The sequence below is a fragment of the Glycine soja genome, chromosome 8 (genome assembly GCF_004193775.1).
Source record: "Glycine soja cultivar W05 chromosome 8, ASM419377v2, whole genome shotgun sequence".
NCBI classification, from domain to species: Eukaryota; Viridiplantae; Streptophyta; class Magnoliopsida; order Fabales; family Fabaceae; genus Glycine; species Glycine soja.
In genome coordinates, this window is record NC_041009.1 from 40,945,256 (window position 1) to 40,972,831 (window position 27,576).

General features: G+C 29.8%; 1 protein-coding gene across 1 annotated transcript; it reads left to right on the forward strand.

Moving 5' to 3' along the window:
* Positions 1 to 3,519: 3,519 nt before the first annotated feature.
* Positions 3,520 to 5,140, forward strand: LOC114423211 (two-component response regulator ARR17-like). Its single transcript, XM_028389875.1, has 5 exons — positions 3,520 to 3,766; positions 3,904 to 3,992; positions 4,124 to 4,201; positions 4,308 to 4,378; positions 4,627 to 5,140. Exons 1-5 carry the CDS (start codon positions 3,604 to 3,606, stop codon positions 4,895 to 4,897), a joined length of 672 nt encoding a protein of 223 aa, XP_028245676.1. The 5' UTR covers positions 3,520 to 3,603; the 3' UTR covers positions 4,898 to 5,140.
* Positions 5,141 to 27,576: the final 22,436 nt, after the last annotated feature.

Consider the following 27,576-nt stretch of genomic DNA (forward strand, 5'->3'; position numbering starts at 1 on the left):
AAAATCTGGCGGTATTCAATTAATTTTTTTTATTACTTTAAAAGGTATTTTGACATTAAAAATATACAAATTCCGATGAATTATTTTTTAAGATAAATTTTATTTAACTTTTTAGTATAAAACATCTATCAAATAATCTCACAAAAATCCTTGAGAGATTTTGGTAAATTCTTTTTATATTAATTATTACACTTTTTTTTCTCATGCGTTCTCTTCTCTCTTCAATAACATAAAAACAAGATCTACTCAATTGAAAGAAGTACTCACCAATTGTCAAAAAATTATATTCTTCAAGACGTGTATGTGATATATGTTTCTCTTATTCTTATATATGTTTCTCTTATTCTTTTGGAACCAAAAAATATCAAATATACTTCCCCCTTTACATTTTTTTTGTTTGTTTTCTAAATTAAACTAATATTTGTCTTATGTGTCAATACTAACCATAGACTAGTTATATCCATCACTTGTTCGACGCAATATTTTTGGAACTATCACCCTTAATTTTATCCTCCTCATAACTAAGCAGCCCTTTAGCAAAAATTTTCATCCTTATCACTCCCTTCTAGTATAGGCTTATTATTACACCACAGTTAAATATATCATAGGATTTATCATGAAATAATTGAAAAAAAAATCAATGTACAATCTTAAATTTATTGTTTAAATCCAAAAGTAGAAATGAGGAAATGTTATTACAAGAAGTGTTAATATAAAAGGACCTAAAGCTATAATCAATTTAGCTATTTAATGATTAAAAAAATTATATTGGTTTTACTTTTTTTTATCCAAACTTCATCATTTTTAATTACTTTTTTCCCTAACTCGTGTAATTTTGAATGTGTTTATAAAAAATTCACCGAATCCTTTAAAATCTTATAAATCTATAAAGTCATTTCAAATCCTTTAAATTTTTATGATATAAACTTATTAAAATCCAAAATATCATAAATTTTTTGTAGAGAAATATGATAAGTCATAAAAATCTTATGTAATCTTTAAAATCTAAAAGACTTTTTTATACTAAAATAGTATTTTAAAATCCTAATCCAATACGCCCCTTCTAACAATAATTAAACAAGAGATAATATTTAATTAAGTCTTATAAGAATGAACGAAATGAGTAAATAACAGGGGCGTTCAAATTTCCACCAAAAAAATAGGGGTGTTAAATACAAAACCAAATCGAACGCAAACCAAAAACTGACCCAACAAACTAAAAACCACATAAAATCAATGGTCATTGGTTTGATTTGGCTTTTTATTTCTCAAATTATGTGATTTGGTTCAGTTCAGGATTCAACACATGGAAACCAACCCAAACTGCCCAACAAAACCCCTACAAACTATTGTTGTAATTAGTGTTTTGTCGTTGAATATTACTTTCTAAATTTTCATGGTTAGAAGCATAGACGGATCCAGAAAACTATCAAAGGGGAGTTAGATTTTTTTTTGTATTTTAATTATTTAAATATTCAACTTCTAATAAATAAATATTTCATAAACAATGAATTTTATAAATTATTTATTAATTTTACAAGTAAAACTAAAATTGGTTTTTATTCCAAATGATACAAGAAGGAAATAATTCATAATTTTTTTTGTTTCAAATTTTGAAAAACTTTTTGGTGTCACAAGTACAATAGTAATCAAACAAACAATAATTTCATAAAAAAGGAACAAACTCATTAGATATAAAAGATATAATAATAAGTAGGATAAAATATGTGTTTAGTTCCTTATACTTTGATTAATCTTGTTTTTAGTCTCCGACTATCGTATAATTTAATTCCTAAAATTTATAAAAAAAAAAGTAATTTTAGTCTTTAAATTACTCCTCAAGTTTTGTATTTTTTTAACCTCAAGTTATAAAAAGGGACTAAAAATACATTTTTTTTATAAAGTTAAGAACTAAATTATTTGACATGAAAGTTCGAAAACTAAAAACATATTTTACCCTAATAACTAAAAATCATCAAATTTTATAACATCTATATATAATAATTGTATATAAATATATTTATAATATAGTCTTAAAAAAAGCTGAATTATTATTTAAGTTGAATGATTATTATTAAGTATTTTTCAACTTAAAAATAATTAGTTTTATTCAAAATTGAATTGTTGAATCTTTTATTATTTATTTATTCAGTTAATTTTTGAATTAATTATTATTCAAATTTTATTCAATTAATAACAAAATTTTTAAACATTTTTTAATCTTTACTAACAAAATTGTTAAATTTGTAAATATCAAATCAAATCACAACATACTTAAGTTGCCTATTTGATTCATATTAATTTTAAATTAAAACCACATCAAACCACACTCCTAACACACTGATAAACAACTTGTTTAAATCACACCTTTTAAAGAAATTTTCAAAAGAAGAAAACACACTCGTTTTGTCACCAATTATCTTGTCCGCGAAAGAAAGAAAATCAGAGAAGCAATAGTGTCGCCGGAAAAAGGGGTTGTTTATGATGCTTCCATTCCAGTCGAAGGAGTTGCATGGACCGGCACGGGATTTGACGGCGCGGTTTTGCAAAGCATTGACTTTGGGTCAACCAATCCGACCAATCACTGTGTGACATGTCATCTCTTCGCACATCCCAAAAATTGACCAAAATCTCGTCAATCACACGCCATATATCATTCCTCATCACAAAAATATTATAAAAAGTTTCGGTGATACGGAGAGATCATTGTTCGAAGTGGATTTCAGAATCTCAGCTCCATGTCTAAACATTAAAAAATTAATAACAAGAAGAAATAGGGACAGTGGAGATTTGCTTTTGCGAAAGGGACTTTATATTATAGAAAGATATTAATTGATATATGGTATAGAAAATTTTTCATTCATAATTCAATTATTTTTTAAAATAAGATTTTTTAAAAAAAACTTTTAATTTCTTTAATTATTGTTAATTTATTTTAAACATAATATATATAGTTAATTATTTTCAACAAAAAAACTAAATATATTGATGATTACGATATATTTTTTTTTAAGTTTTTAATCATTATGAATTATGTTTTACCATAAATTGATTAAAAAGTATTCTTAAATATGTAATTATTATAAAATTCAATAATTTATATTATTATAAAAATCTCTTATATTTAGAAAAAAATTCTTACAATTTTGGTATCTATAAGTAAACGGTCATTCCCAAAAAATGAAAAATGAAAAGTAAAATTAAGTAATAACTTTGTTTAAAATCTTAATAAAGGCATATTTATGATTTATAACATCAAACATTACACTTTTAGTAAACATTTTTCCCTCTCAATTTTTCAATTGTTAATTTAAACTTTTTATGATCTTTTTCTAACAAGTATGAAAATATTTTATTTCCCTTGTCAAAGTTTCCCATAAATGTGTTTCACAAAAAAGTGAAAGAAAAATGACGACGTGACATGATAATTGATAGATTGATAGAAGAACATATCATGTTACATTATTATATTACAATAAGCTGTATTTAAGATCTAAGCACCCAAGTTACGTTGAGGATTCCTTCGTCTCTGTCTCTGTCTTTCTTACTCTCTCTCTCTCTTCCCTTTCTCTCTCTTCTCTTTTTCTATCCTCGAAGCAAGAAATGGACTCTAACAGCGTCGTTTCTTGGCCGAGGTTGCCGGAAAACATCGACGGTTTCGGTATCAAACAGAAACAATCCGAAGAGGTTCATGTTTTAGCCGTTGATGACAGTATCGTTGATCGCAAAGTCATCGAACACTTGCTCAAAGTCTTAGCTTGTAAAGGTTAGTGCTCTCAAACAACTTTTTTTTTTAAAAAAAAAAAACACCCTTTTAGTTTACTTGATTAAAATTTTCATTTTTTTTATGCTTGTTGAAGATTGAAGATTTTTAAAAACACCCTTTTTTTTAATAAATTGCAGTTACTGCTGTGGATAGTGGGCTGAGAGCACTGCAATTGCTTGGACTATTGGACGAGCAGAAAATTCCCTCTGAAACTAATGGTTTTGGGGTATGTATTATCATAGGGAATTAATTAATTAATTAATTAATTAAATTTCATTTTCCCTGACAATGAAAATTTCTCATCAGAATGAAACCATATAGTGCTTTAATTTGGGCTGTGTTGTTTTTCCCTAACAGGGTTTAAAGGTGGATCTAATCATCACAGACTATTGTATGCCCGGAATGACCGGTTATGAATTACTCAAGAAAATTAAGGTTAGAAAATTAAAACAATGTTCCTTCATTTTTCCACATTATATAATAATCTTACCATAAAATCAGAACAGGTTTTTTTAAAAGGGTTAGTTAACAATTGAAACAGGAATCCTCCAGTTTCAAGGAAACTCCTGTGGTGATTATGTCCTCCGAAAATGTTTTGCCACGCATAGACAGGTATCATTTTAGTGTTTTTTTTTTTATATCGGGAATGTTAGATTGTTAATTTTATTAAAAATATTATTTAGAGGATTTGAACCTACAATCTTTTTTTCTTTCCTTTTTCCTTCTTCAATTATCGAACCAATTTTATATATCATTGTATTGTGTTTCGTATCCTATCAATTGTCTATCTTTTTTATGAATTTTTTTTATATTTTTTAAATAGTGAATAATAAGATTTGGAATTTTTGGAAATTTTGCAGATGTTTGGAGGAGGGTGCAGAGGATTTCATAGTGAAGCCAGTGAAGTTATCAGATGTGAAGCGTTTGAAGGATTTCATGACAACAAAGGAGGTTATAAGGGGTGAATTAAGCCAAGAAGAAAGGGAAGGGATCAACAAGAGGAAGCTATTAGACACCTCTGATGTGTCGCCATCATCACCACCGTCCATTTCCTCATCACCACTCCCATCGTCACCCAGCTCAGTGATTGATTCTCCAATCAGACGGCTTAAAATGACCGGCACTGATTGATATTCTCTAGCAATTAATTTGCTGTTTTCCTTAATTTTCTCATTCCTGTAGGCACTACAGCTGCAAGCCTGCAATGTCTATCTTTATAATTATAAATAGTAGTGTTTTTTTCTTCTTCTTTGGATTTGTTGTTTTACTCTTTTAGGGTTGAAATTGCAAACCGTTAATTGTAACGGTTTTTGTTGCGCTTCCCTCTTCTTAATTATCTAAGTTATTTTAATTGTTTATATGAAGGTTAATTGGCTAATAATGTTGTTCACTTATTACTGAAAATGATTGACTGATTAAGTTACTGTTTTTTCGTTTTTTCCAAAAGGCTAAAAGTAAAATTGAGCCAAAAGATTAAGCTCTTTTGAGAGTTTGCATGAATTGGTAATCAAAATTGACGGGGAAGAAGTGTAAAAAGGGAAAAAGGAAATAAAGTAATGTTGGTTGGACAAGAGCAATGGATTTAGGATTGGAAATTATGTGAAACGGATGGAATAGGAAAAAGTTTGTGTAACACAAAATGCTCACAATAGAATATATTTTTTTACCATAAAGCTCGTAAATCAACTTGTCTATTATTCTAATTTCTAACTTTAAATTTGAGTCATAGACTTATAATTAAGTTAAATCGTGGAAGAACTTTGTTACTCAAAGTGACTTTATCTAATTTGAGGATAATTTCTTTTCAAAATTATTTATGATATAAGATATCTGTATAGGCGGTCTATGTAAATAAATAAATAAAATTTATTTCCATTAATTTTGGAGAATGATAAAATAAAAAATAAAGGAGATAAAAACAGTTGTACACGGGGTATCATGTCAATTATTTGATACCAGATAACATGACTGGGATGGAATATAAGTGTGCAAGATCTTGTTTCTATGAAGAATGACCCAAGAATAGGGATGTGAATTGGATATGTTTTTGAAGTGTCTCTGTAACGAAGAAGGGTAGGAAAGTGTAGTGGGGTCTTTGGGGCTTCAATATTTGTCTAGTTGTCTCCAATGGAGGAGGGTTCTCCGCCTTAAACTGTTTACTATGCTGTATCACCAAACCTTTTCCCATGTGGAATTGGAATATTTGGTCATTGGTGCTGGACCAGGGTGACCTAAAGTGAGTAGGGGACACTCAAACCCTCTTGTACGTTTGGTTCTTTAATTTTAATGTTTTCCCTATCTCAAATTTTAACCCCTCACCCCTTTTAGGCATCTCTTTATCAAACACATGCAAAATTACTCAAGTGTAACTTATTGATAATACATGAGTTTGCAAATAAGAATTTGAATTCACTCCAGCACATAATCACCTGAGTTTCAATTAATGATTAGTTTCATAGCTTGTGAGAATACTTTAGAGTATCATGAAAATTTAAGAACATAATTATAGTGATACTAAATAAAATAAAGGATAAATAGTAACTTTTGTCCATGAATGTGTAATTTGCTAACAAATGTGTCCCTGAAAGATGAAAATACAAAATTTAGTTCTCGAAAATATAAAAAAAGTGCGACAAATATATCTGACTATTAACTTTCGTCCGTCACCGTTAATAAAATAGCTTACGTGATACAGATGGATAAATTTGTCACTAAAATAATTGTCAACGTGATTATCTCTAATTGCCAACATAGAGACATATTTTTCATGTAATATTTTTTTTTATTTTTCGTCTTTCCACTTTGTTGACAAATATATCCCTGAAAGATGAACATACAAAATTTAGTCCCCAAAGTATAAAAAAGTGTGAAAAATATATCCAGATGTTAATAATAGATTGTGACTAATTATTATAATTTTGAAAAATTTATAATGATTGCAAAAATTTTTTGAGAGAGTTATATCACACGGTAAGTGTTTGTTTGCGTTGTATAATTTTTAAACTTTATCAATGGTTGAGACATGCATAAAATATTACCAATCGAAACGAATTTTTATTGCTTTGGCAAATTCTTCTTACTTTTCTTCAAGTACAAAAAAAAAATCCTTTGGTTGTTAACTCTTGAATAAATATCATCAACACAGAAAATTTTTTTACTGTAAAATGATAGGAAAATCATTATTTCTGTTTAATCAAACACTATTTATTTAATTGTCTTTTAATAAATTTTTTATAATAAAATATGAATGTCTATTAGTATACACAATGACATCAAATTACAAATTATAATAAAAGTTTATTGATTTTTAATTTTTTTTTTAAATGATACATAATTATTTTTAATTGACTGATCATTTAAAAAATCATAACCTTAAAAAAATTCATTCCAAAGGAGGTGAGTGTTTTTTATAAATTAAAAGTGTCATTGCAATTGTAATTTTTAATAAAAATTATTCATGGATTTAATTTAACTATAATGCTTTATAATAAACATTTTTTTTACTTAAACCTTTCATCAAGCATGAGAGTGTAAAAAAATTATTTATAGTTTATAAAACGAGTATTCTTTTTTCTTTTAAACTCAATTTAATTTACGAGTTTGTTAAAAAAAATTGTCGCAATTATTATAAATTTTTTTAAATTATAATAATTAGTCACAATATATTATTAACCTTTAGATATATTTGTCGCACTTTTTATACTTTCGGAAACTAAATTTTATATCTTTCAGGGACGCATTTGTCAGCGTAGTGGGAAAACGAAAAGTAAAAAAAAAATATTATATGACAAATATGCATGTCCCCATGTTGACAATTAGATATGATCATGTTATCAATAATTTCAGTGATAAATTTGTCCTTCTGTGTCATGTAGGTTATTTTATTAACGGTGACGAATGAAAATTAACATTTGGATATATTTGTCACAGTTTTTACACTTTCGGAAACAAAATTTTGTACTTTCATCTTTGAGAAACATATTTATTAACAAATTATGCATTCAAAGATAATTCGCTGAATTACACATTAAACAAATTTTGTATTTTCATCTTTCTATAATTTATCACAAAACATTGACATCAAATCAAAACTATTCAAAACAAAAAAACATTGGTTCATGAAACATTCAAGAGAAGTTACTCAACTAAGTGTGACACTCGCATGCATGGACAGTTGTCGATGTGTCTACTGCTGAGTTTGTTTTGGTTTTCTCTCTCTTCCCTGCTAGCCCTACATTAGATTATGTCTTTTTCGGTCTATTCCATTCTCACGAAGCTAATAGCCTTATTAACAATAGTCAAGATTCCTATAATTACCAGGTGCGCTCTCTTGACCAAATTGAGGCGTGATCATATATATGATTCTTATCACACACCTTCAACATCTGTCAAATAATGCTATCCTAATTCAATCTTAAAATTAATGTGGTTGAGAAATTTTTGCATGTTGGCTCGCGTAATTCCTGAATTGAACATCCAAAATTATAACTGATAAAATGGAATTAAAAAAAGTTAAATGATGCATCCAACTGAAAAAAAATCAAACATTTTGATTTATGAAAGTTTTTTTTTAATCCATTAGGATCTATGTATGATGTCACAAATTCAAACCTCACTACTATCATTGTTAAAAAAAAATAAAAAATTGACAATGTTTCGTCACTTTCGTGTATTTAAAAGTAAAGTATAACTTACACAATTTTATAAGGCATAGTGCATGTTTAATTTTGACGCGCTATTACCTCAAAATAATTTCACGTTGTAATTTAATGCTGCATGTGTCGACATATTATATAAGATGTGAAGCTCATTAAATGACATCACACAGTATTAGACGATAGCATACGACTTTTTTCAAATACATCAGAATCAATATTTTCCTATTAAAAACTTAGTTGCAATTGGAAACTTTTAATTTTTATTTTTTTTTGGTTAATACGGTAATTATGAACTTTGACTTGAGGGTGAGATTCAAGGTATTTCAACAAAATTCTATCATTTGATCTAGTTAAAAGACTAATTTTTAATCCGAAATTTAATCATACTTAAAATTTCTTATTATTTTTCTCTAAGGTTATAATATTCCGTGGGATCGAACTCAAATCTTTTTTTGATAAATTTAGCCTATATTATCAACTAAAGTACATCTATCAGGTTAGGTAATCTCTAATTTGAACATATACATAAATTAAAGCAATGAAATGGATTCTTTTCCAGTAATAAATAGGAGCATATGAAAGAATGATATGGAACTGAACATGATCTATTTCAGTACGTGGGTTGGGCCTATGCAATTAGGAGCGAAGATTGCATTCTTATTTGGGGGCCATGAAACCCAAAATGCCAGGTATAATAGAAGAAATAACAACCTTTCTGCTGGCCATCAATGTTGTATCCGAAGGCCGGTCCCATAATACAGTGCCCTTTAAATTGTCTTGCTGCAAATTTTAAATTTAATTATGTCCCTCATGGTTGGCAAAATCATGATACGTAAAATCTGCTATGTTTTGTTTGATTGCGCTATTATGGGACATCTGGTCCATTTAATATTTGTTGTCAATTTGTCATGATTGTAGACGAAAGTTTACCAATGGATCATGTATAGATTCTCTTGTCCTTTTCGTTTCTAAAAGCATTTCCCGTTGCCTTAAATAGGTTTGCTAAGATGCAAAACAGGAGTAATCGTGATCAAGTTGCCTAATCAAAATATTCATCACAATCATTCTGGATTCACCTATTACTTGCATGGCTAAAGTACGTCAGGTTGAGTCACACTTCATAAAAATTATTACAAAAAACTGTAGTATGTAATATATTTCTTTACCATGTTATAGGTGATATTTATCCAATTTGACAATCATTAATATTCATTAGAAAATTTGATCAATAAATAATTTTTTATCGGTAAATATTAATTTGTTAGTATGTTATTTTTTATTAGTAGAGGGGATCAAACCTATAATATTTTTTCCATTCCCTTCTCTCTCAATTACCTAACTCATCTTATAGCCATATTTTTTTATATTCTTATACATGCACATACTTATATTTTAAAATCTACAGGCATTCACATGTATAGTTTTTTTTTTTGGAAAAATAGAAATTATATTAAATCCAAAATGATACAATCATAAACGGGATATATCCCATAACCGGAGAAAATCAAAAGCCTCCTTAATACAAGAAGGTCTATATCAAGATGCTAAAACAAATGCAACAGGTGCGCTTGTCTATACATAAGAAACTTAATCTTGCTAATAACTTCTATTACAGAAAATTGATAATCTTCAAAAATCAGTTTGTTCCTAGACAGCCAGATGCAGTAGATTGTAATTATTATAGCCAGACAACGAAATTTTCCTTGAACACCTAATGTGCATCTGCCCCTAATTAAAGAGTTCGTAATGCGCTGCAAAGAAGTGAAACGCTTGCAAAAAGGAGCCAAATCACGAATGTGAGCCTAAACTTGGAGAGATTTCCTGCAAGAAAAGAACAAATGAGCATTTGACTCAGTCTAATTTGAACATAAAAGGCAGAGGGAACCCTTGTTCAAAAAAGTAGCTTTGTCAAGAGTAAGCAACCGGTTCCTTTTAGCAAGCCATAGAATGAAAGACATCTTAGGGGGGTTGCTGGTTTTCATATAACAGAACACCAACTAATAGTAGGCTTGACACCTCTAATGTATTCATAGACTTTGCCATCAAGCAATTGTTCATTGGTGCTCCAAGATTGAATCCTCTTTTTGGCCTCTTTTGTACTTAGCTTTTTGGAGATAATAAAGTCCCTTATTTGAATGATTTTCTTTATCAAAACTGAATCTGATGAAGAAGTATTGTAATTCCACGCATCGCTCCCTTTGAAATAGTAATGGTGAACCCACCGAACCCATAGAGAATCTTTCTTACAATGAAAGTCCCACAGGATACGGGAAAGAAGCGCAAGGTTCCAATCCTTGAGATTAAAAAGGCCTAAACCCCATTTTTTTTCGGAGAACAAACTACTGACCAAGCAACCAAGGGCTTGTTTTTTCCAATATCCACTTTGCCCCACAGAAAATTACGGCACAAAGCGTTGATCCAGTCCAAAACAGATTGAGGCAAAGGAAAAATCTCCATCTAGAAATTCACAATTCCTTGAATAACTGCTCTGATAAACTCTAGCTTACCTGCATAAGATAAAGACTTCCTGCTCCAACCTTGAATCAGGCCAGTAATCTTGGAAAGAAAGAGAGCATAGTGACATACATTTAATCTAGATGATAAAAGGGGAACACCCAAGCTAAATCCAGTAAGCTGCTGAATATGAGAAAGCTCATGAGGCCTAATACCGGCTGAGTATATGGCATATTTATTAGAGCTGATGGAAAACCCTGAAACCCTACAAAAGTGTTGAAGCTTGGCAAACATAGTTGACACAGAAGGGATATCTCCTCTAGATAGAAGCATAATATCATCTGCAAAAGCCAAATGAGATAGCTGAATACCTGCACAGTTGTGATGAAATTTAAAATTGGCATCATCCTTGAGGTTGCTTATATCTCTGGAAAAGTACTCCAAACAAAGCACAAACAGATAAGGGGAGAGAGGATCCCCTTGTCTAAGACCCCGCTGCCCTTTGAAGTGGCCATAAATGGATCCATTGACTGCCACACTAAAGGAAGTGGAAGAAACACATTCCATGATCCAAGTACAGAACTGGGTTGGGAAGCCAATTGACTTAACCATCCAATCCAAGAATTCCCAAGAAATGAAATCATAAGCTTTATGCAAGTCAATTTTCAGGAGGCATCTTGGAGATGATCTTTTTCGTGCATATTTGTGCAAAATCTCTTGAACTAGGAAGATGTTGTTCATCATCTTTCTATGCTTAATGAAGGCAGTTTGAGTTTTCCCAATAATAGTCTCAAGCACTGGGGCTATGCGGTTGGCTAGAATTTTAGACACAATCTTGTATAACAAATTACAGCATGATATGGGTCTAAAATGGTTAACCTGGGAGGCCTGATCATGCTTAGGAATAAACGCAATAATAGCATGGTTGATCTGCTTTAAAATTTTTCCAGTTATAAAGAATTTATTAACCGCCTCAAAGATATCATTACCAATGATATTCCAAGCCTTCTTGAAGAATAAAACATTGAAACCATCTGGCCTTGGAGCGTTATTGTTATCCATCACAAAAATAACGTTCCAAACCTCTTGCTTAGAAGTAGGACAAAGTAAGGCCTCAAAGTAATCGGTGGGAATCTTAAGACCCCTGTTGCAGATTGAAATGGAAGGAGTTTGGGTCAGCTCATGAGCACTAAACAAATTCCTAAAGTGATTCACAAAAGTAAGGACAATTTCATCTTGGGAGAAAGTGTTATGTCCATCCTCTAAATTCACTCAATAAGTGGTGAAGTGAAAACACAATATTTGAATCTCTCACTAGCAATAACTAACAACTAAAATTTATTGATAAAAAAAATTATTCTCTCAATAACTCTAGGTATATATTAAATTTCAACATATCCAACTTTAAATTACAAGATATTAGTGAGTAGATAAAGTCTATTAGTTCTTATTAAGTTTGAAAGCTATTTTTTTTTTGTGTGTGAAATACATCAAGAACAAGAGGGCTAGAAGAAGCTTCTAGGAAAATAAACTTGAGCCATATCAGCTCTTAACGCAGGCATAATAAAATCAGGAGCAAAAGCAAAAATATGATAACCATCTTCTTCCCTCAAGCAAAAGCAAAAAAAATTTTTTTATTAAGTTTGAAAGCTATTTGATACTTCATTAAATGAATTCAAACTAGTGTATAATATGCTTTTCTAAATTATTAGTAAATGTTGACTAGTAAAATTAACCAGTTATAATTCTTCTAAAATTTGGTATGCATGATAATTGAGATGATATATCAATATATTCGACGGTTGGATCGTTGAAATTTAATATTGTTACCGTGTTGATCACAAGGTACCAAAGATATGAGATTCAATATGGAGTAATGAGAGAATCAAGAGTAGTATTGAGGGAGAGAATTAAAGAAAATCTATTGTGATTGTATTTGAATGAGTGAAGTTGATTATATTCAGTTATGGGCTCCTATATTTATAGCAGTTACTAATAGGGTCCCTCTTGTAACGTGTCGGATTTTCATTGTCCCTTTATTTGCATTGAGATTCTTATCCTTCTAGTCGAGTCCCAATGTTGATTTTATCATCTTAAGGGTTGCACGCCTTAAGTCCAGTCTTATTTAGATTTCTGTCTTAGAATGACCTTTATGGGTTTAGTAACCCTAAACAATTCTCTTTGAGTCTATGTTTTTTTTTATAGAAGTAATACCGACTTAGACAAGTGGAATAAAGATTTATCGAAAAACAATTAACCTGAAGTTGATATTTCTTTGTAGAAGTAATATCAACTTTACAAGTGGAATAAAGATTAATCTCGAAATAGTTGTCCCAAGTCGATATTACTTTATAGAAGTAATCTGAGCTTTACAATTATCTGCCTTATGATGCAATTGCTATGCCACGCATTGCTTTTCTATTGTTGCAACCATTGCACTTCTCTCGTTCACGTTTCAGCGTGACATTTTAGGTAACTGTGTGCCTAGCCACAATGGTTCAAATTCTTGAAATTTTAAGCTGCATAACTGCTTCTCTGCAGGCATTTAAAAATTACTTTGTCTTAAATTTTTAGGTTTTATTTTCGCATTTTCTGTTGCTTGTGTTTCTGTCGCTTGAAGTGCTCTATCTTCCCACAACTTCATTTCTCGTGCGAAAATCTCGCTTTTTTGCAGGTACTTTTCGCCATTACTTTTACTTTTATCACTCTTCTTTCTATCCTCCTAGTATTGTTTTTTATTTCGCATTTGGGTTTTCTTGTTATCCAAGATGTCTTCAGGAAAGTCTACTGCAAAGTTACCCTCTGGTCGCGACTAAACGGGTTGTTCTAGTGATCGTAGAAATCCCTCTATGGGTGCATCTAGAAATAATAGGATTGTTGTTCCCAGTGATGGCTGAGCTTAATGAGGATTAAAGGATGGGTGCGAAGCGATTTTCAGAGTAACTCAATTCACCCTATGGAGTTTTGGAGACCACTTGGTTGGCAAAAAGGGACAATATCTCATCATGTTTTGCTCTTGACTATCGAGCTATAATTGACGCTTCATATGACAAGGTGTTTATTATAGGTAGTAACATTTACAAGGTTAAAATATGATTTTTTGTCCATGTAAAATCAGGATAAAATCATTAAAGTATGAATTTCATTCTTGTAAAAGAAAATTTGTTTTTCGTTTTTGTAAAACTAAATATACTACTTTTTTATTGGAATTAGGCTTAGTAGATTTTCATACACATATATCATTCTCTTATTGATTCAATTATTAGTTATTTTCTTACAATCTTTGGGGTTAAAAATCCACACAAATTGAAAAAAAAAATGCCGCAAATTTTCAAATTTATTTTACGCTCCTTCATCATGAAATTGACAAATAGTAACAAAAAGAAAAAAGCTTTAGTGTTGATCAATTAATATATAATGTGAATAACACATCCTGAGTAGTATAATTGATTGGGGCATATAGTCGAACACCCTGCGTGCATAAGTGATGCTGTCGAACTTGGCAAATCAATTGTAATTAGCAGTTATATAAACAACACGAGAGCAATCATAAAAACTTAACCAATAATAATTAAATTATTTCACATTCAATCCTTTATTAATATACACTAACAACGAGTGGCTTATTATGGTGCATGTGGTATAACACTGCAACTGGAAGCACCTTCTTTGTCTCCAACACCTTCCGACTCCTGCAATGTCGCCACCCAACATGAACTTCGGAATTTGGAAGCGCCTCAGGCTCGGACTGACTCATTATCGGAACCAAAGTTACCGAATCCTTTGGAATTCATGAAGTCGAAGTTGGTTCTCATGGTCTCCGTCTCTCTCTCTTTCTCGGGAAGACCTTTGTTACTTACGGAATTAGTATTTCTGCTACGTGTCGTCGGATCCGACGTCGTTTGAATGACCAACCAGAAACCTCCTCATCCCGACAATGTCTTCTATGCTCGACAGAGGAGTGTAGGTATTTCTCAAACAACAAAACTTAAGGTAATTTTTTTAAGGTTTAATGTTATTTTTAATTTATTATGTTTCATAATTATTTTATTTTAATATATTAATTTTTAAAAAAATTATTTTGAATTTTTATGTTTTTAAAATATATTGTTTTGGTCATATTTTTAATTTTTTTTCAAAAACGTTATTATTATGTTAACTTTAAATTTTGAAAAGAAAATCAAAATGATATATCTCGAAAACATAAAGAATCGAAATAAAACTTTTAAAACTTAACGTGTGAAAATGAAATATAATGGATCAAAATTAATATTAATTTTTTTAAAATAATTAACTTTACTGGCAACTAAAAATCATCATTATCTTTATTTTTTTTATAAAAAATAAACAACTAAAAAATTTCATTATCTCCTCTAATCTCTTTCAGATGTGAAAAGATAAAAAAATGTAACACCACACAAACTGAATGACGTCAACACATGGAACCACAAAATTCTTATACTCCTTACTTGAAAACTAAAACCTTTCATACATCTATGCTATTGGAAATAAAAGAAGCACGAGAGATTGGAGCAAAAATTCTTTCTTCCACAAAAAACAAAAAAATATGATCCTAACTTGTCAATTAATGCACAATTGGATCCTTGTGAGGTTTGCAACAATGTGGCTCCTTGTGAGGTTTGTGAACAAGACCTTCATTGTCGCGCACGGTTGGATCAAGCAAGTAGAGGATTTCCCATTTGACATCTACAACCGAGTCAAACGAAGACAAGCAATGCAAAGAGGGGTGACGACGAGACAGTTGTTGTCGTTAGGTGAGGCGACAATTCTAGTCGTGTAGGGAGGTGTTGGTGGAGACGAAAGCGGAGACATGACAACAATCTTTTTGGATCGACGGTGAGAGGTAGAGCGATGGAAGAAGAAAGGGTCCTTACCCATTATGATTGAGAATAATTAGTGAATGAAATTATTATCGTTATTAAATGATTAAATTGAATAATAATAATAATAATAATAATAATAATAGTATGAAAGTGAAGGTTGTTGTTATTTGTGGTTTCAAATCCATCTTTTCTTCATTTGCTTAGTGAATTTTAATTTTTAAATAAAAAATATAGTGACCATTTTTAGCTGCTATTATGTTAACTTAACTATTTTAAAATTTAAAACACTAATGTTTCTTACAAAAATTTGAAAAAAAAAACCAAAATGGTACATTTCGAAAACATAAAAGATAAAAAATGAAACTTTTAATACATAATGTACCAAAGTGAAACAATTGCAAAACATTATGGACCAAAAGTAACATTAAACCATTTTAAAATTTAAAACTTAATAGAACACTAACGTTTCTAACGATAAATTGAAGAAAAAAAAGACTAAAATGATATATTTCGAAAACATAAAGGACTAAAATGAAACTTTTAAAAATTAATGTATCAAAACAACATAACTACCAAACATAATGGACCAAAATGACATTAAGTCTTTTTTTTAAAGTATTTTAACGTTGCAATATTTGTAGTGACTGCTTTACAATTTGTGAGAGTTTTTAAACCCTAGAAATTGTAAGAAGAGAGTAATTGAGACCTTGAAGCGATCTCGAGTAATGTGTAATTTTTGTGGAGAAAAGGGAGAATTGAGTGATTATTTGTTTGTTGAGAAAAGGAAGAACCTCAAGTATACTTTGTAAAGTCAAGTAAGTCAGAGACTGAGCTTGGGTTTCACCAAATTTTACTCACACGTTATTGAAACACTATCAAGTAAGTTAGAGACCTAGCACGGAGTGCACGGAATGTGAAAAAAGATTTCGTGTTTGTGATAAACTTTGCGGAGTCGAGCAAGTCGGAAACCCAACATGACATTCACTAAATTTCCCACATGTTTATTTAAACACCGCCAAGCAAGTCGGAGACCCGACATGGAGTGCACAAAATGTAAGCGTGTACTAAAGAGTACAAACATAGAATTTTAGAATGATTAACGTGGCGTTAAGTAACGAGACACACACAAATAAATCTAATGGGAATAGAAAGTGATAGAATAGAAACGGAGAATAAACTTAGTAATTAAGGGTGCGGGGTTAAAACATGGGAAAAATAAATAAGTGATGGAATATTTACAATACACTACGAACTAACCAAACAATGATAAATAAAAAGAACAATAAAGCCAAATAGGAAACAAAATAGTGTAAATAACAGTTTTTACTTTATTTGGTTATGCCCAAAAGGAGTTGGGTGTACATGTAAATGGAGGTGTGACTAGGGGTATTTATTTTATGTACAATTATTTTTTTGAAAAAAATGGGTCAAGCCTGTTAACTCGTTTGCAAGTGTACCAAATCGTCATAAGTAGTAAAGTTCTCGGAAGTCTGAGTGTCGAATTCACAGGGACTTTGTTTGTACTTAGATTAATGCAAACCCAATTTAAAAGCAAGAGATAAGAATTTAAAATAAAAGATAAAGAAAGATAGAAGATAAGGTAAAGAAAAGATAAGATATTTAAAGATAAAATTAGAAGATAAAATAAAAAGATAAAAGATTGAAAGATCAAAATAGAAGATAAAATATTTAAATTGTGATAAAGATAACTACTTCTACAAAATTCAAATAAATAAAATCTAAATCTACTAAGCCTAAATACTTACTCCTAAAATCCAACAGTAAAATAAGGAATAACAAAAATGCCCTACCTTAATTACCTATCTTCCAAATGCCCTTTGCGAAGACTCAATAACTGAGATGCATTAAGATTACATTCTAGATGTTTGCTAAAGCATGGGCATTGGGGCATTAAGTCATGCTAACCCAATGATTTCTTTCTTTTATTATTCTATTAAGCGTTACCCTCTCCCGAGTGGTCTAACCCTTAAAACCGATTCACGCATTCATTCCTTATCCCTAATTAGGTTTACCCTCTCCCGAGAGGCCTAAAGACTAACAGAAAATAAAGTCTGAGATGCAGAATAATTAAGAAAGAAAAGCAGATAAAAGAACCTGGAAGGAAAACCCTCTAAAAGATAACCCGATAATTTCTTCCTTTTAATGTTCTATTAAGCGTTACCCTCTCCCGAGTGGCCTAACCCTTAAAAAAGATTCAAGTATTCATTCCTTACCCCTAATTAGGCTTTACCCTCTCCCGAGTGGACTAAACCCTAACAGAAAGTAAGTTCCGAGATATAAGATGTAAAAAGAAAGAACGGTAAATAAATAAAAGAACTTGGAGGGGATTCCTCTTTTTATTGATAACTCTTGAAATGTTCCATACATCATTGGCTTTTTAGGCCTGCCAGGCCCTAGTTAGGGGATTAGCCACTCATAGTCATGAGGGTTTTACAATGAGAGAAGGGGGTGAAAGAAAGGGAGTAAATGAAACCCCCAGGAGGGGGGTTCTGTTGTGGTGTCCATGTCCCTTGGACTGACTCTCTATTTATAGCTGCTGAAGTGGGCTTTGGGCCTTCGTAAGCGCGCTTAGCGCGACACCCGCGCTTAGTGCGTGTACTTCCTGGCCCGCTTAGCCCGTGACGCGGGCTGAGCACAAGTATTGGGCTGGGCCTTCTTCAAATTTTCTTCTTTTCTTCAATTTTTCTGCCCTTTTTGCTTGTTACACCTCCAATTTTTATATCTGCAACCAAAAATTCAATTTAATTAATTTTCTAACTTTTAATCACAAATAACTGCTAAATAATTAATTTCAGGCCAATATTTGAGTAATTTTCTACTATCAAAATACAATTATTTAGCAGTTATCAAAACCCAAAATGAAAGAAAAATATGTATATGTGAAAAAGGTAATGTTAATAGCAATTTTTTTTTTTTTAAAAGATGGACAACAAATATTTACAAAAACAAATTTCTAAGAGTCTTACCAGGGGCCAAGGATTCACCAATGAGTTGAAACAAATCAAGCATGAGACTAAAAGAAAAAGGAGAAAGGAGGGAACGAAGAGTGAATGAATGAAAAAGAAAAGAGAAAAAAAAGAAAGAAATGAGATGAAAGGAATAAAGAGATACTTGGAGGTCCCTCCTCCTTTCCTAAGTACAGTGTCAAGCGACGCGATGCAGTGAGTTTCTTTCGCCTCCTCAAAATTCGTGTCTCTTCTTATTTTTTGCATGTTCTCTATGTGTTTTTGTGTGATTATTTTCTTCTATCTAATTGAGTGTGTAATTGTGATGCTCAGACCTCCTCTTTTTATAGTGTTTTTCTCCTTTCATCCTTTATAATTCTTTCCCTTTTTTTATTATTTTTTCATGTTTTATTTTGGTTTTTCCTTTCCTTTTTTTGTTTTTTTATTTTCCTTATTTTCTTTCTTTCCTTTTTTTTCTTTTTCTTGTTCTTTCTTTCCTTTTTCTATTTTCTTTTTCTTTCCTCTTTTTTTACTTTCTTTTTTTTTTCGTTTTCTTTCTTTCCTTTTTTCATTTTTTATTTTGTTTTTCTATTCTTTCTTTCCTTTTTTATTTTTTTTTCTTTTTTTTGTCTTTTTTAAAAAATTTGTCCGGACAAAATTAGAGTCTGATAACTATACAAAGAAATCATGATTCCCTTGTATATTTTTTTTGCCACCCAAGACATAACAACGAAATCAGAATTTTGTTGTTTTTTTTTTGCACCCTCTTAATACCAAAAAATTATGATTCCATTGCACTATTTGGGGTGAAAAAAATAAAAAAATACAATTGGTGTTTTTTATTGACTAAACACTACTTTTTATGATATGTATTGACTTAACACTAGTTTTTTCTGATACACATGTAAACTATATTAAATATAGACACAATCTAAATCGTTTATTTTGTTGGTGTGAGTTGTCATGTCTCACAAGGAAATAATAAATCATTTAATATAAATAGTAGTAGGAGTTTGATGCAACTCAACACATTTGGTTGATATTTACCATATTACTGAAAGTTGTCACAATAAGTGCATATAGTGTTGTGTACTGTGACGGTGAGATCATTTCATCATCTAAAGGAGCATTCTTTTAATGTCACAATGGTCCTAAAACCGTCACAATAAGTGGGGATATGCCACTTGATGTTGTAAGGAAAATAATTATGGACGTCATCGAAGGTAACAAAATTTTACTTTACCTTTTTTAGCGTCAATCTATTTATGTAGGTAATGGATTTGTTAAATACGAGTGTATGAAGGTTAAATGCGACAATGATGTGAGAAAAATGTTTTTCATCTTTTCAGAATTTAGTAGCAAGGGTCTGATTAAGTTGAATGCAACATTTGGCCGATCTTCAGATGAAATTCTTGTCCTGTTGCACAAATCAACTAAATCAAGATTTACTGATGAAATCATTGTTCTGATGCGTGATAAATTTGGGTACTCATACTTTTACTTTATATAATCCATATGTTGGTTGTTGTTTTTCTTAAAAGAAAAGTTTGTATTATCCGTTCTTCTTTAGTTGTTGATGTTTGTTTTGTGGATTAGTTGAACAACAACAACAACAACTACAACTACAAGAACAACAACAACAACAATAATAATACTTGCTAGTGTTTGTGATACAATGTTAGCACATGTTACCCTCAACTTTTCTTCTAGATCTCTAAAATAAATGTTGTTTATCTTCTTTAAAATGAACTTTAGGGAAAAAATAGTAAATTTGAATTTTATGAAGGGATTAAGACCAAATTATTTACATTGATCAAATCCAAAATTGCTTCATTTTATAGAAAGTAAAAAATAATTTTAAATTTTATAGAGATGGAAAACAAAGAAAATATTTGTAAGAACTAAAATCAAAACATGCGTATTTTATAGGAATTCAAAACATATATATTTAAGCCTATTTTTATTATAATATTTTGAAATTAAATACTTATTATAAAAATATATAATTTCATTTAATAAGTCTTATTATAAAATATATCCTTAAATAGATTTTTGACCAAGCTAGATTGGCCTCTTTTTTTATAGAAATTGAATCAAGGCTTTTTCATTAATGAGTATAAGAGGGAATATACTAAAAACTTTGAGCCGCCTAGTATGAGTTGTTGCTACAATCACAAAATTGAATGAACAACAACATTTTCTTATCTCTTGATAAACCAAACTTTGTACTTTGGTTTTTGCACGAGTTTCTACATTGAAAAATAATTGATCCTACTTCAAAAAAAATAATCTTGACAAAAATGTTGATTTTAATTTATCCGCAACCAATTTACAGTTCGATTCAAAAATCACATGACTCATGCATTATTAGGACATCCATGTGATATAGCTTTTAACAACCCCATGCCTTCACCCTCCATACAGGGTTCCCCCATTTAGTAAGAGTTAAGACAAAAGCCCTTGTGTCATCTCTACAACAAGCACCCCAACTAGTTGTAGCACATTGTTTTTGAAATGCAGCCTCGTTATTGCATTTGAAGAAGCCTTTAGGTGGAGCCATCCATTGTACATGGCTAGTTTGATCAATCGACTGGACAAATATTTGGAATGGACTTTTTAAAATATCATATGAAACTTTAGAGTAAATTACAACAACCTTTTAAAGTATGTACTATTTACACATGTCTCTTTCTCTTTTTTGACACACAAAACCCTCCAACTTTTGTAATCCTATTACACTTGTACCCCCTCCATCATTAACAATGTTAACTCCATTTATTTTTTAGATCGCGTGGCAGACACTTGACTTTTCTTAAAATTTTAATCCTAAAATTAATCTCATCTTTTTCCTTCGTTTAAAACCCTATCTTTGACACACCATTGTTGAATCTTTACGAATCACTGTTGTTGTTGAGTGCAGTGAAGTTGATGCTAGTTTGTTTTCATCGATTAATGTTCATGGTGTTGATTTTGTTTTTCGTTTTTGATGATGCTTGACTGTTCTTGTGTATTTTTTTACATTCCAACAAGTGAGAGGGAAGAGGGGTATCGAGTATAATTTTTGTAAAACAGAGGAGGACACATGTATTATTTGTAAAAAACTAGGGGTACATGCACAACATTTTGAAAACCTCAAGGGTACATGTGTATCATTTTGAAAATCTCAAGGAATACATATATAATAGCTTTAAACACGCAACGAATGGGAATGTGTCTAGCACCACCACAAAGAAGAACACAAGGTGGGGGAGAAATGCGACAAACGGGAACACACCTAGTGCCATCGCATAGGCGAAGATGAATGTAGATGAGAAATCACCACCACGAATGTGAAGAGAAAGACAAGGTGATGACGACAAACAAGGAATGCACAACTCCATCTTTGGCTGTGAAGAGAAGACGACCTAACACAGTATCACAAGACAAAAATTTCTCTGAATTAAATTCAACGCAATGATATCTTAAAAGGAATGAAAGCATGTGTAAATAGAGCAAATCTCAAGAAATATTTCTTTAATTTGCTCTAAACTTTATAAAATACCTATATCAAATAAATTAAGTAAACTTATTTTTTATATTTACTTTAATGTTTATGCATGGTCTAAAAAGTAATTTTACATTATCATCTAATAACAAATTATCATTTAAATTATTTTAAAATAATTATTTAAAAAGTTAACAAATTTATCCTATGTAATTATGATTGATAATTGTGCAAAAAAAATTTATGTGAATTTATAACTTTATTTTTCCTCTTTACTTATTTAGAAAGTAAGAAACTCAAAAATTGTAAACCATCGCCATTTGGCCAATTTCCATTAATTCTTAATTACACAATGGACATACATATAGAAATATCAACGTGTTTCGTTGACTTTTCTCGGGCACCGATAAAATTGACAAAATAAACTAATAATGAGGACATTTTTCGGCTGAGTTGATTCTAAGACTTTTCTTCAACAACAACAAAGTCCAAATTAGAAAAGGAGAAGATAAACCACAGTTTACCGCGTTATCCTATACTCTATCTCTATTTCTCTATAAGACATATAGGTTGCTTTCTGTCTTACTCAATAATTGTCAAATTTATGATGCCATTCATTTAATTCAGTTAAAGGATGCATTCATAATTCTTCTCAAAATCAAAAGGCATTGGAATGCTTATTTTTTAAGAAAAAGCATTGGAATGTTAAAATCGGAACAAGAAAATTCCATCTCAGTCGTTTTCTTTTCTAAAACCAATATTCAACATCATTAATAAATTATTGCAAATTTGGGAATGAGTGGGTTTTTTTTTCTTATGAATGGGAAAACACAGACATGAATGAGTGGGGTTAGTATATAAGAAAAAGACTGTGATGAGCTAAATTCTTAACAACAGTCAAAGTCTCAATTCTAAGAATAAAACCACCCAAATACAATCAATATATATACACTCAAAAGTCTCAGCTTTCCATCAGCATACGCAATACTAAACAGAACAACCCCTTTCTGTAAATCCAGAGCCCTTTTATTCTATAATTTAAAGGAAAAAAACAAAATAGAGAAAAAGAAAATACTACAATTATTTCAAGAAAAAATAAAATTAGTGACAAAACACTTTATATGTAATTTAAGAAAAAATTGTTACTAAATTTTGTAGCTCAATATTAATGAAAAAACATTATAATAATTTCCATCGATAAATTTTGTGACTAATTCTTTAATTTTTGGTAGTGAATGTATAGGGTAAAAGCAATAATAAAGGCGTGATATGAGGATATTGATATAGTAAAAGTCACGGATTCCAGAAGATGCCGAAATCCTTGAGTGCCTCATTTCACAAGCAACAAAATATTCTATTTCTAACTTTAGTCTGATTCAAAAATTAACTTAGGAGAGGAGGATTGTCCAAAAGTTTGAGTATTTTAGTTATATTTCTAGCTATCCTAGGAAGATCTAAAAAGTGTAAAGTGTGCAAGTAACTCTAGATAAATTCTTATATCATATTATGAATGGACTTGATAGTAAAAGCTAATTTTAAAGACCAAGATTGTCTTTTTTTTAAAAAAAAATCACATGTATCTTCTAATAAAAATAATTATATTTAAGTTGGGTAGAATCATCATGGAACTTGAATTTGAAACTTCTGATTAACTAAACTAAAATAATCTCGCTTAATTGATCTACATGCTTAGTGATAAAGAGAAAGATTATAAAGAATAGAATTAAATATTATGTTGATCTTTATGTTCCTATCTAACGTATCATTTTTAACACGATACTCTCCGGGGAGTTTGCTAGCTAGCTAGGTTAGCAACATAATTTCGTAACTCCTGGATTTCAGAAACCCATAATTTGTGATTTACAAATTTATTTTAAATAGAAATATTAGATTTTAACTACAGTAATGAAAAATACAAAGTTCAAAGATATCAACTCTTTCAGTTATAAAAAACCCAACAAAATGAAGCAAAAGAAAACTTCGAAGACTCACAAGATGACTGACTTTTAAAACGTAGTCATTTTAAACTTCAAAAGTTGTGGAGAGTACACTAAAGTCTACAAGTCTTAATTACTTTCATTCGATTATTACGACGACATATCGATTTTAATTAAATAATAATAATAATAATACTATCCAAAATAATGTATCTAATATTTGTCCTTTTCAATTTCCATACATATATCTGCCATCCTACAAACTACTATTCTTATAATTTCACTACGCAATGGGGTCGTACTCCTTGCGGGGCCTTCATAAGATCTATATTGGAAAAGTAAAGAGTGTGGCCATTAAATTAAGTTTCTATATATATATATATATATATATATATATATATATATATATTAGTCTAGCTTCGTCAGTGCATTTTTTTTAACCTTAGGGGCAGTATTCTTCTATTTTCATTTTTTTATATTTTCACTTCTAATTACAAAATTGGCATTGTTTTCAGTATCTGTTTTTAAAGATTTGTCTATGAAATAGAGAAAACAGATGTTTGAGAACGTACAAGAAACAAATTAAAAACAAAGTATAACAATTTTGTTATTTAAAGCTAAAACAAAAAATAAAAATGAAAAAAATATTTTCTTAAAGTAAAGGTGCCTTAGCTATTTCTGAATAAAAAGTTAGATACAACTTTTTCAAAACATTAAAATTTATTTAAAAGGTCAATCTCTCCTAACAAATATTCTTTCATATAGAATTGAGGATAAAATCCTATGCTTAATGGTATGCTTAATTTAGAAAATAAAAAAATGGAAAATAAGATAATGTTTTTAAGTTGATTGATATGAGAGAAAGTAAAAGAAAAAGAAAAAGAGAATACGTGTAAAATAATATAAATATCCTGAATAAAAAAAATGAGATAAAATCTAAATTTTCATTATTTCCCTTCCTTCCTATTGCTAAATCATATATGCCTTTTTATCACGTAAAAAAACAGACCTTAAATAATATAATTATTTGTAAAACACATCACATGCTATATATATTAATTCTTTAGTCACCAACAATTAACAAAAATCCAACACAGTTGATAAATAACTAAATTTCTTAACCATACTGATAGGAATTAATCTTATGGTAACAATTGATTGTCCCTTTTAATTTTATGTGAGAATAAAAATTCAACTTCATTTCAATTATGAACCATACTAGCGCACACAAATAAATAAAGAACTAGCTAGCTAGAGTCATCGAATTATTATATATGTATATTACACATAAATCTTTGAGTAGCTCCGATCCCATGAAAAATAAATCTACGAACCCCTTTCAAAATTTGTGTATAATACACTTAAAAATAAAATTTCTAATTCAGACACCAATGACCAATCATCTTTTTGACAAAATCATCCTATTATTTTATGTCCAAACATTCTAGTGGCATTATCTTTTTCTTCAATTAAACCTTTTCAAAGTCAAAGCTTATGGCCATAGATAATGGTTAATGGATGTGGCTTTTCCTTTACCCAATGAGGTTTTCCATTCACATATGATAGGGCTAGTCTGAATTTGACGATGTCCGTTAACAACAGATTTTACGCGACATAGACACGTATATCTTGTTTGAATTTGTATGTTTCTTCACTTCCATATAACTCAACTTGTTACAAAATATGAACGAATCGTGCATTTTAACGGACAAAGTAAGATACTCTTCTTTTTTTTTTTTGTTTATTTTTGCGATTTATGATTTTCTCACACCAGACTTGAGAATTGAGACGTGCTCAGAAAAAAAAATAGAAAAACAAAGAAAAGAGAGTTAGAAATGTGTGACTAATACTGTAACAAAAAGGAATAATGTTAGCACGTTCTTTGATTTTTTTTAGTACACTCTTTTATCTGTTGAAGTTCACATAAGATTCACTACTTTGAAAATAAAACTCATCAAACAAAGAATGTACTATTCATATAATCAATGAGACTTACATGAATTTCTATAAATGAAACAGAATGTTAGAATATGTATTTCTAATGTTTCTCACTCCAAAAGCAGAGTACTCCCCATGTAATTAAAAAGGAAGAAAACTAGAAAGAGAGAATGGATATATAAAAAGAGAAATGATTAAAATTCTTTATTTTTAACTGTTTAATCTTAGATCATTGCCGTACATAAATAAAATATTTAAGAAGTTGCCAAAGTTACGGAGTCTTTATGAAGAATTCTTGATATCTTCTTTACCTAATGACTATATTTGATAAAACTAATGGAAAAGGCGGTGAAAATTTAAAAAATTAATTTATTAAATTATAAGTGTGTGGTAAAATTAACTGTTAAAGTGAAAAATATAAAATAATAATAAAATTATAATTTATTAAAAAAGGATAATAAGTAAATTAGATAAATATATTAAAAATAAAAATTTAGAAAATAAAAGTTAACATTTTACAAGTAACAAGTTAGAATCTATTAAAAAACTTATTTACTAAATAGTCAAACATGTTTTCTACCGATAAAAAATATTAAAAATTAATTAAAATGTTTTGTCAAACATAACTTAACTTATATATGATGCTTAGGGAAAGATTCTAATGTTTACAAAATAAATTTTACATCACATAATTTTTTTAATACAATAAGTGAAGAAATGAGATAAATCAGAAAGTGATGATATATATTATTTTGGATTTTGATGTTATAGATGCAAAATATTATCAGCGTAGTCAATGACGAATTTTTACTAAAAAACTCAGTTGACCACTTATAATAAAAAAATTCTTTCTAATTAAGTTGTTTTCATTTACAAAACTCTAATTTAATATCTTGTTTAGAGAATCCGAACATAATTTCATTCATTCCAACGATATATATATATATATATATATATATATATATATATATATATATATATATATATATATATATGAATGATGTAATTGTAGCTTTTTTAGGAATATATATAACCATGATAAGACTGAGTGACTACTAAATATTCATTTTGTTAGTTAGGTTAAAGACATTTTAATGCAAAATGTTACTTCTTCATTCAAGAAAATTACAAACAATGAAATAAACAAACAGAACAGTACGTGGGGGATAAATTTGACCTTGGACTTGGAGTACAAACTAAGAAAGCGTGAGACCTTGTAAAGTTCTGAAAATCAACAGGCAAATAGGATCGATATAACAATCCTCATCTCATGACCCTCCAAGCAAGGAAAAAGAACAGAATCCAAGGCAAACTTTTAATCAAAAGCAAAAAAGAAATGGGAGGAAAATGCCTTTTCGTTAAGGCCATTGCATTGTCCCAACTAAAAGCCAATTTGGTGAGCCACTTTACTCAATTCTCAACATTAAATACTCTCCATGGCTCCACAAGGACTATAAAAAATCACAACCATTTTTTTGTTCCAAAAAGTCCCTATAATGGAATTGGTTCCCATTCTCCTTATTTTAAAC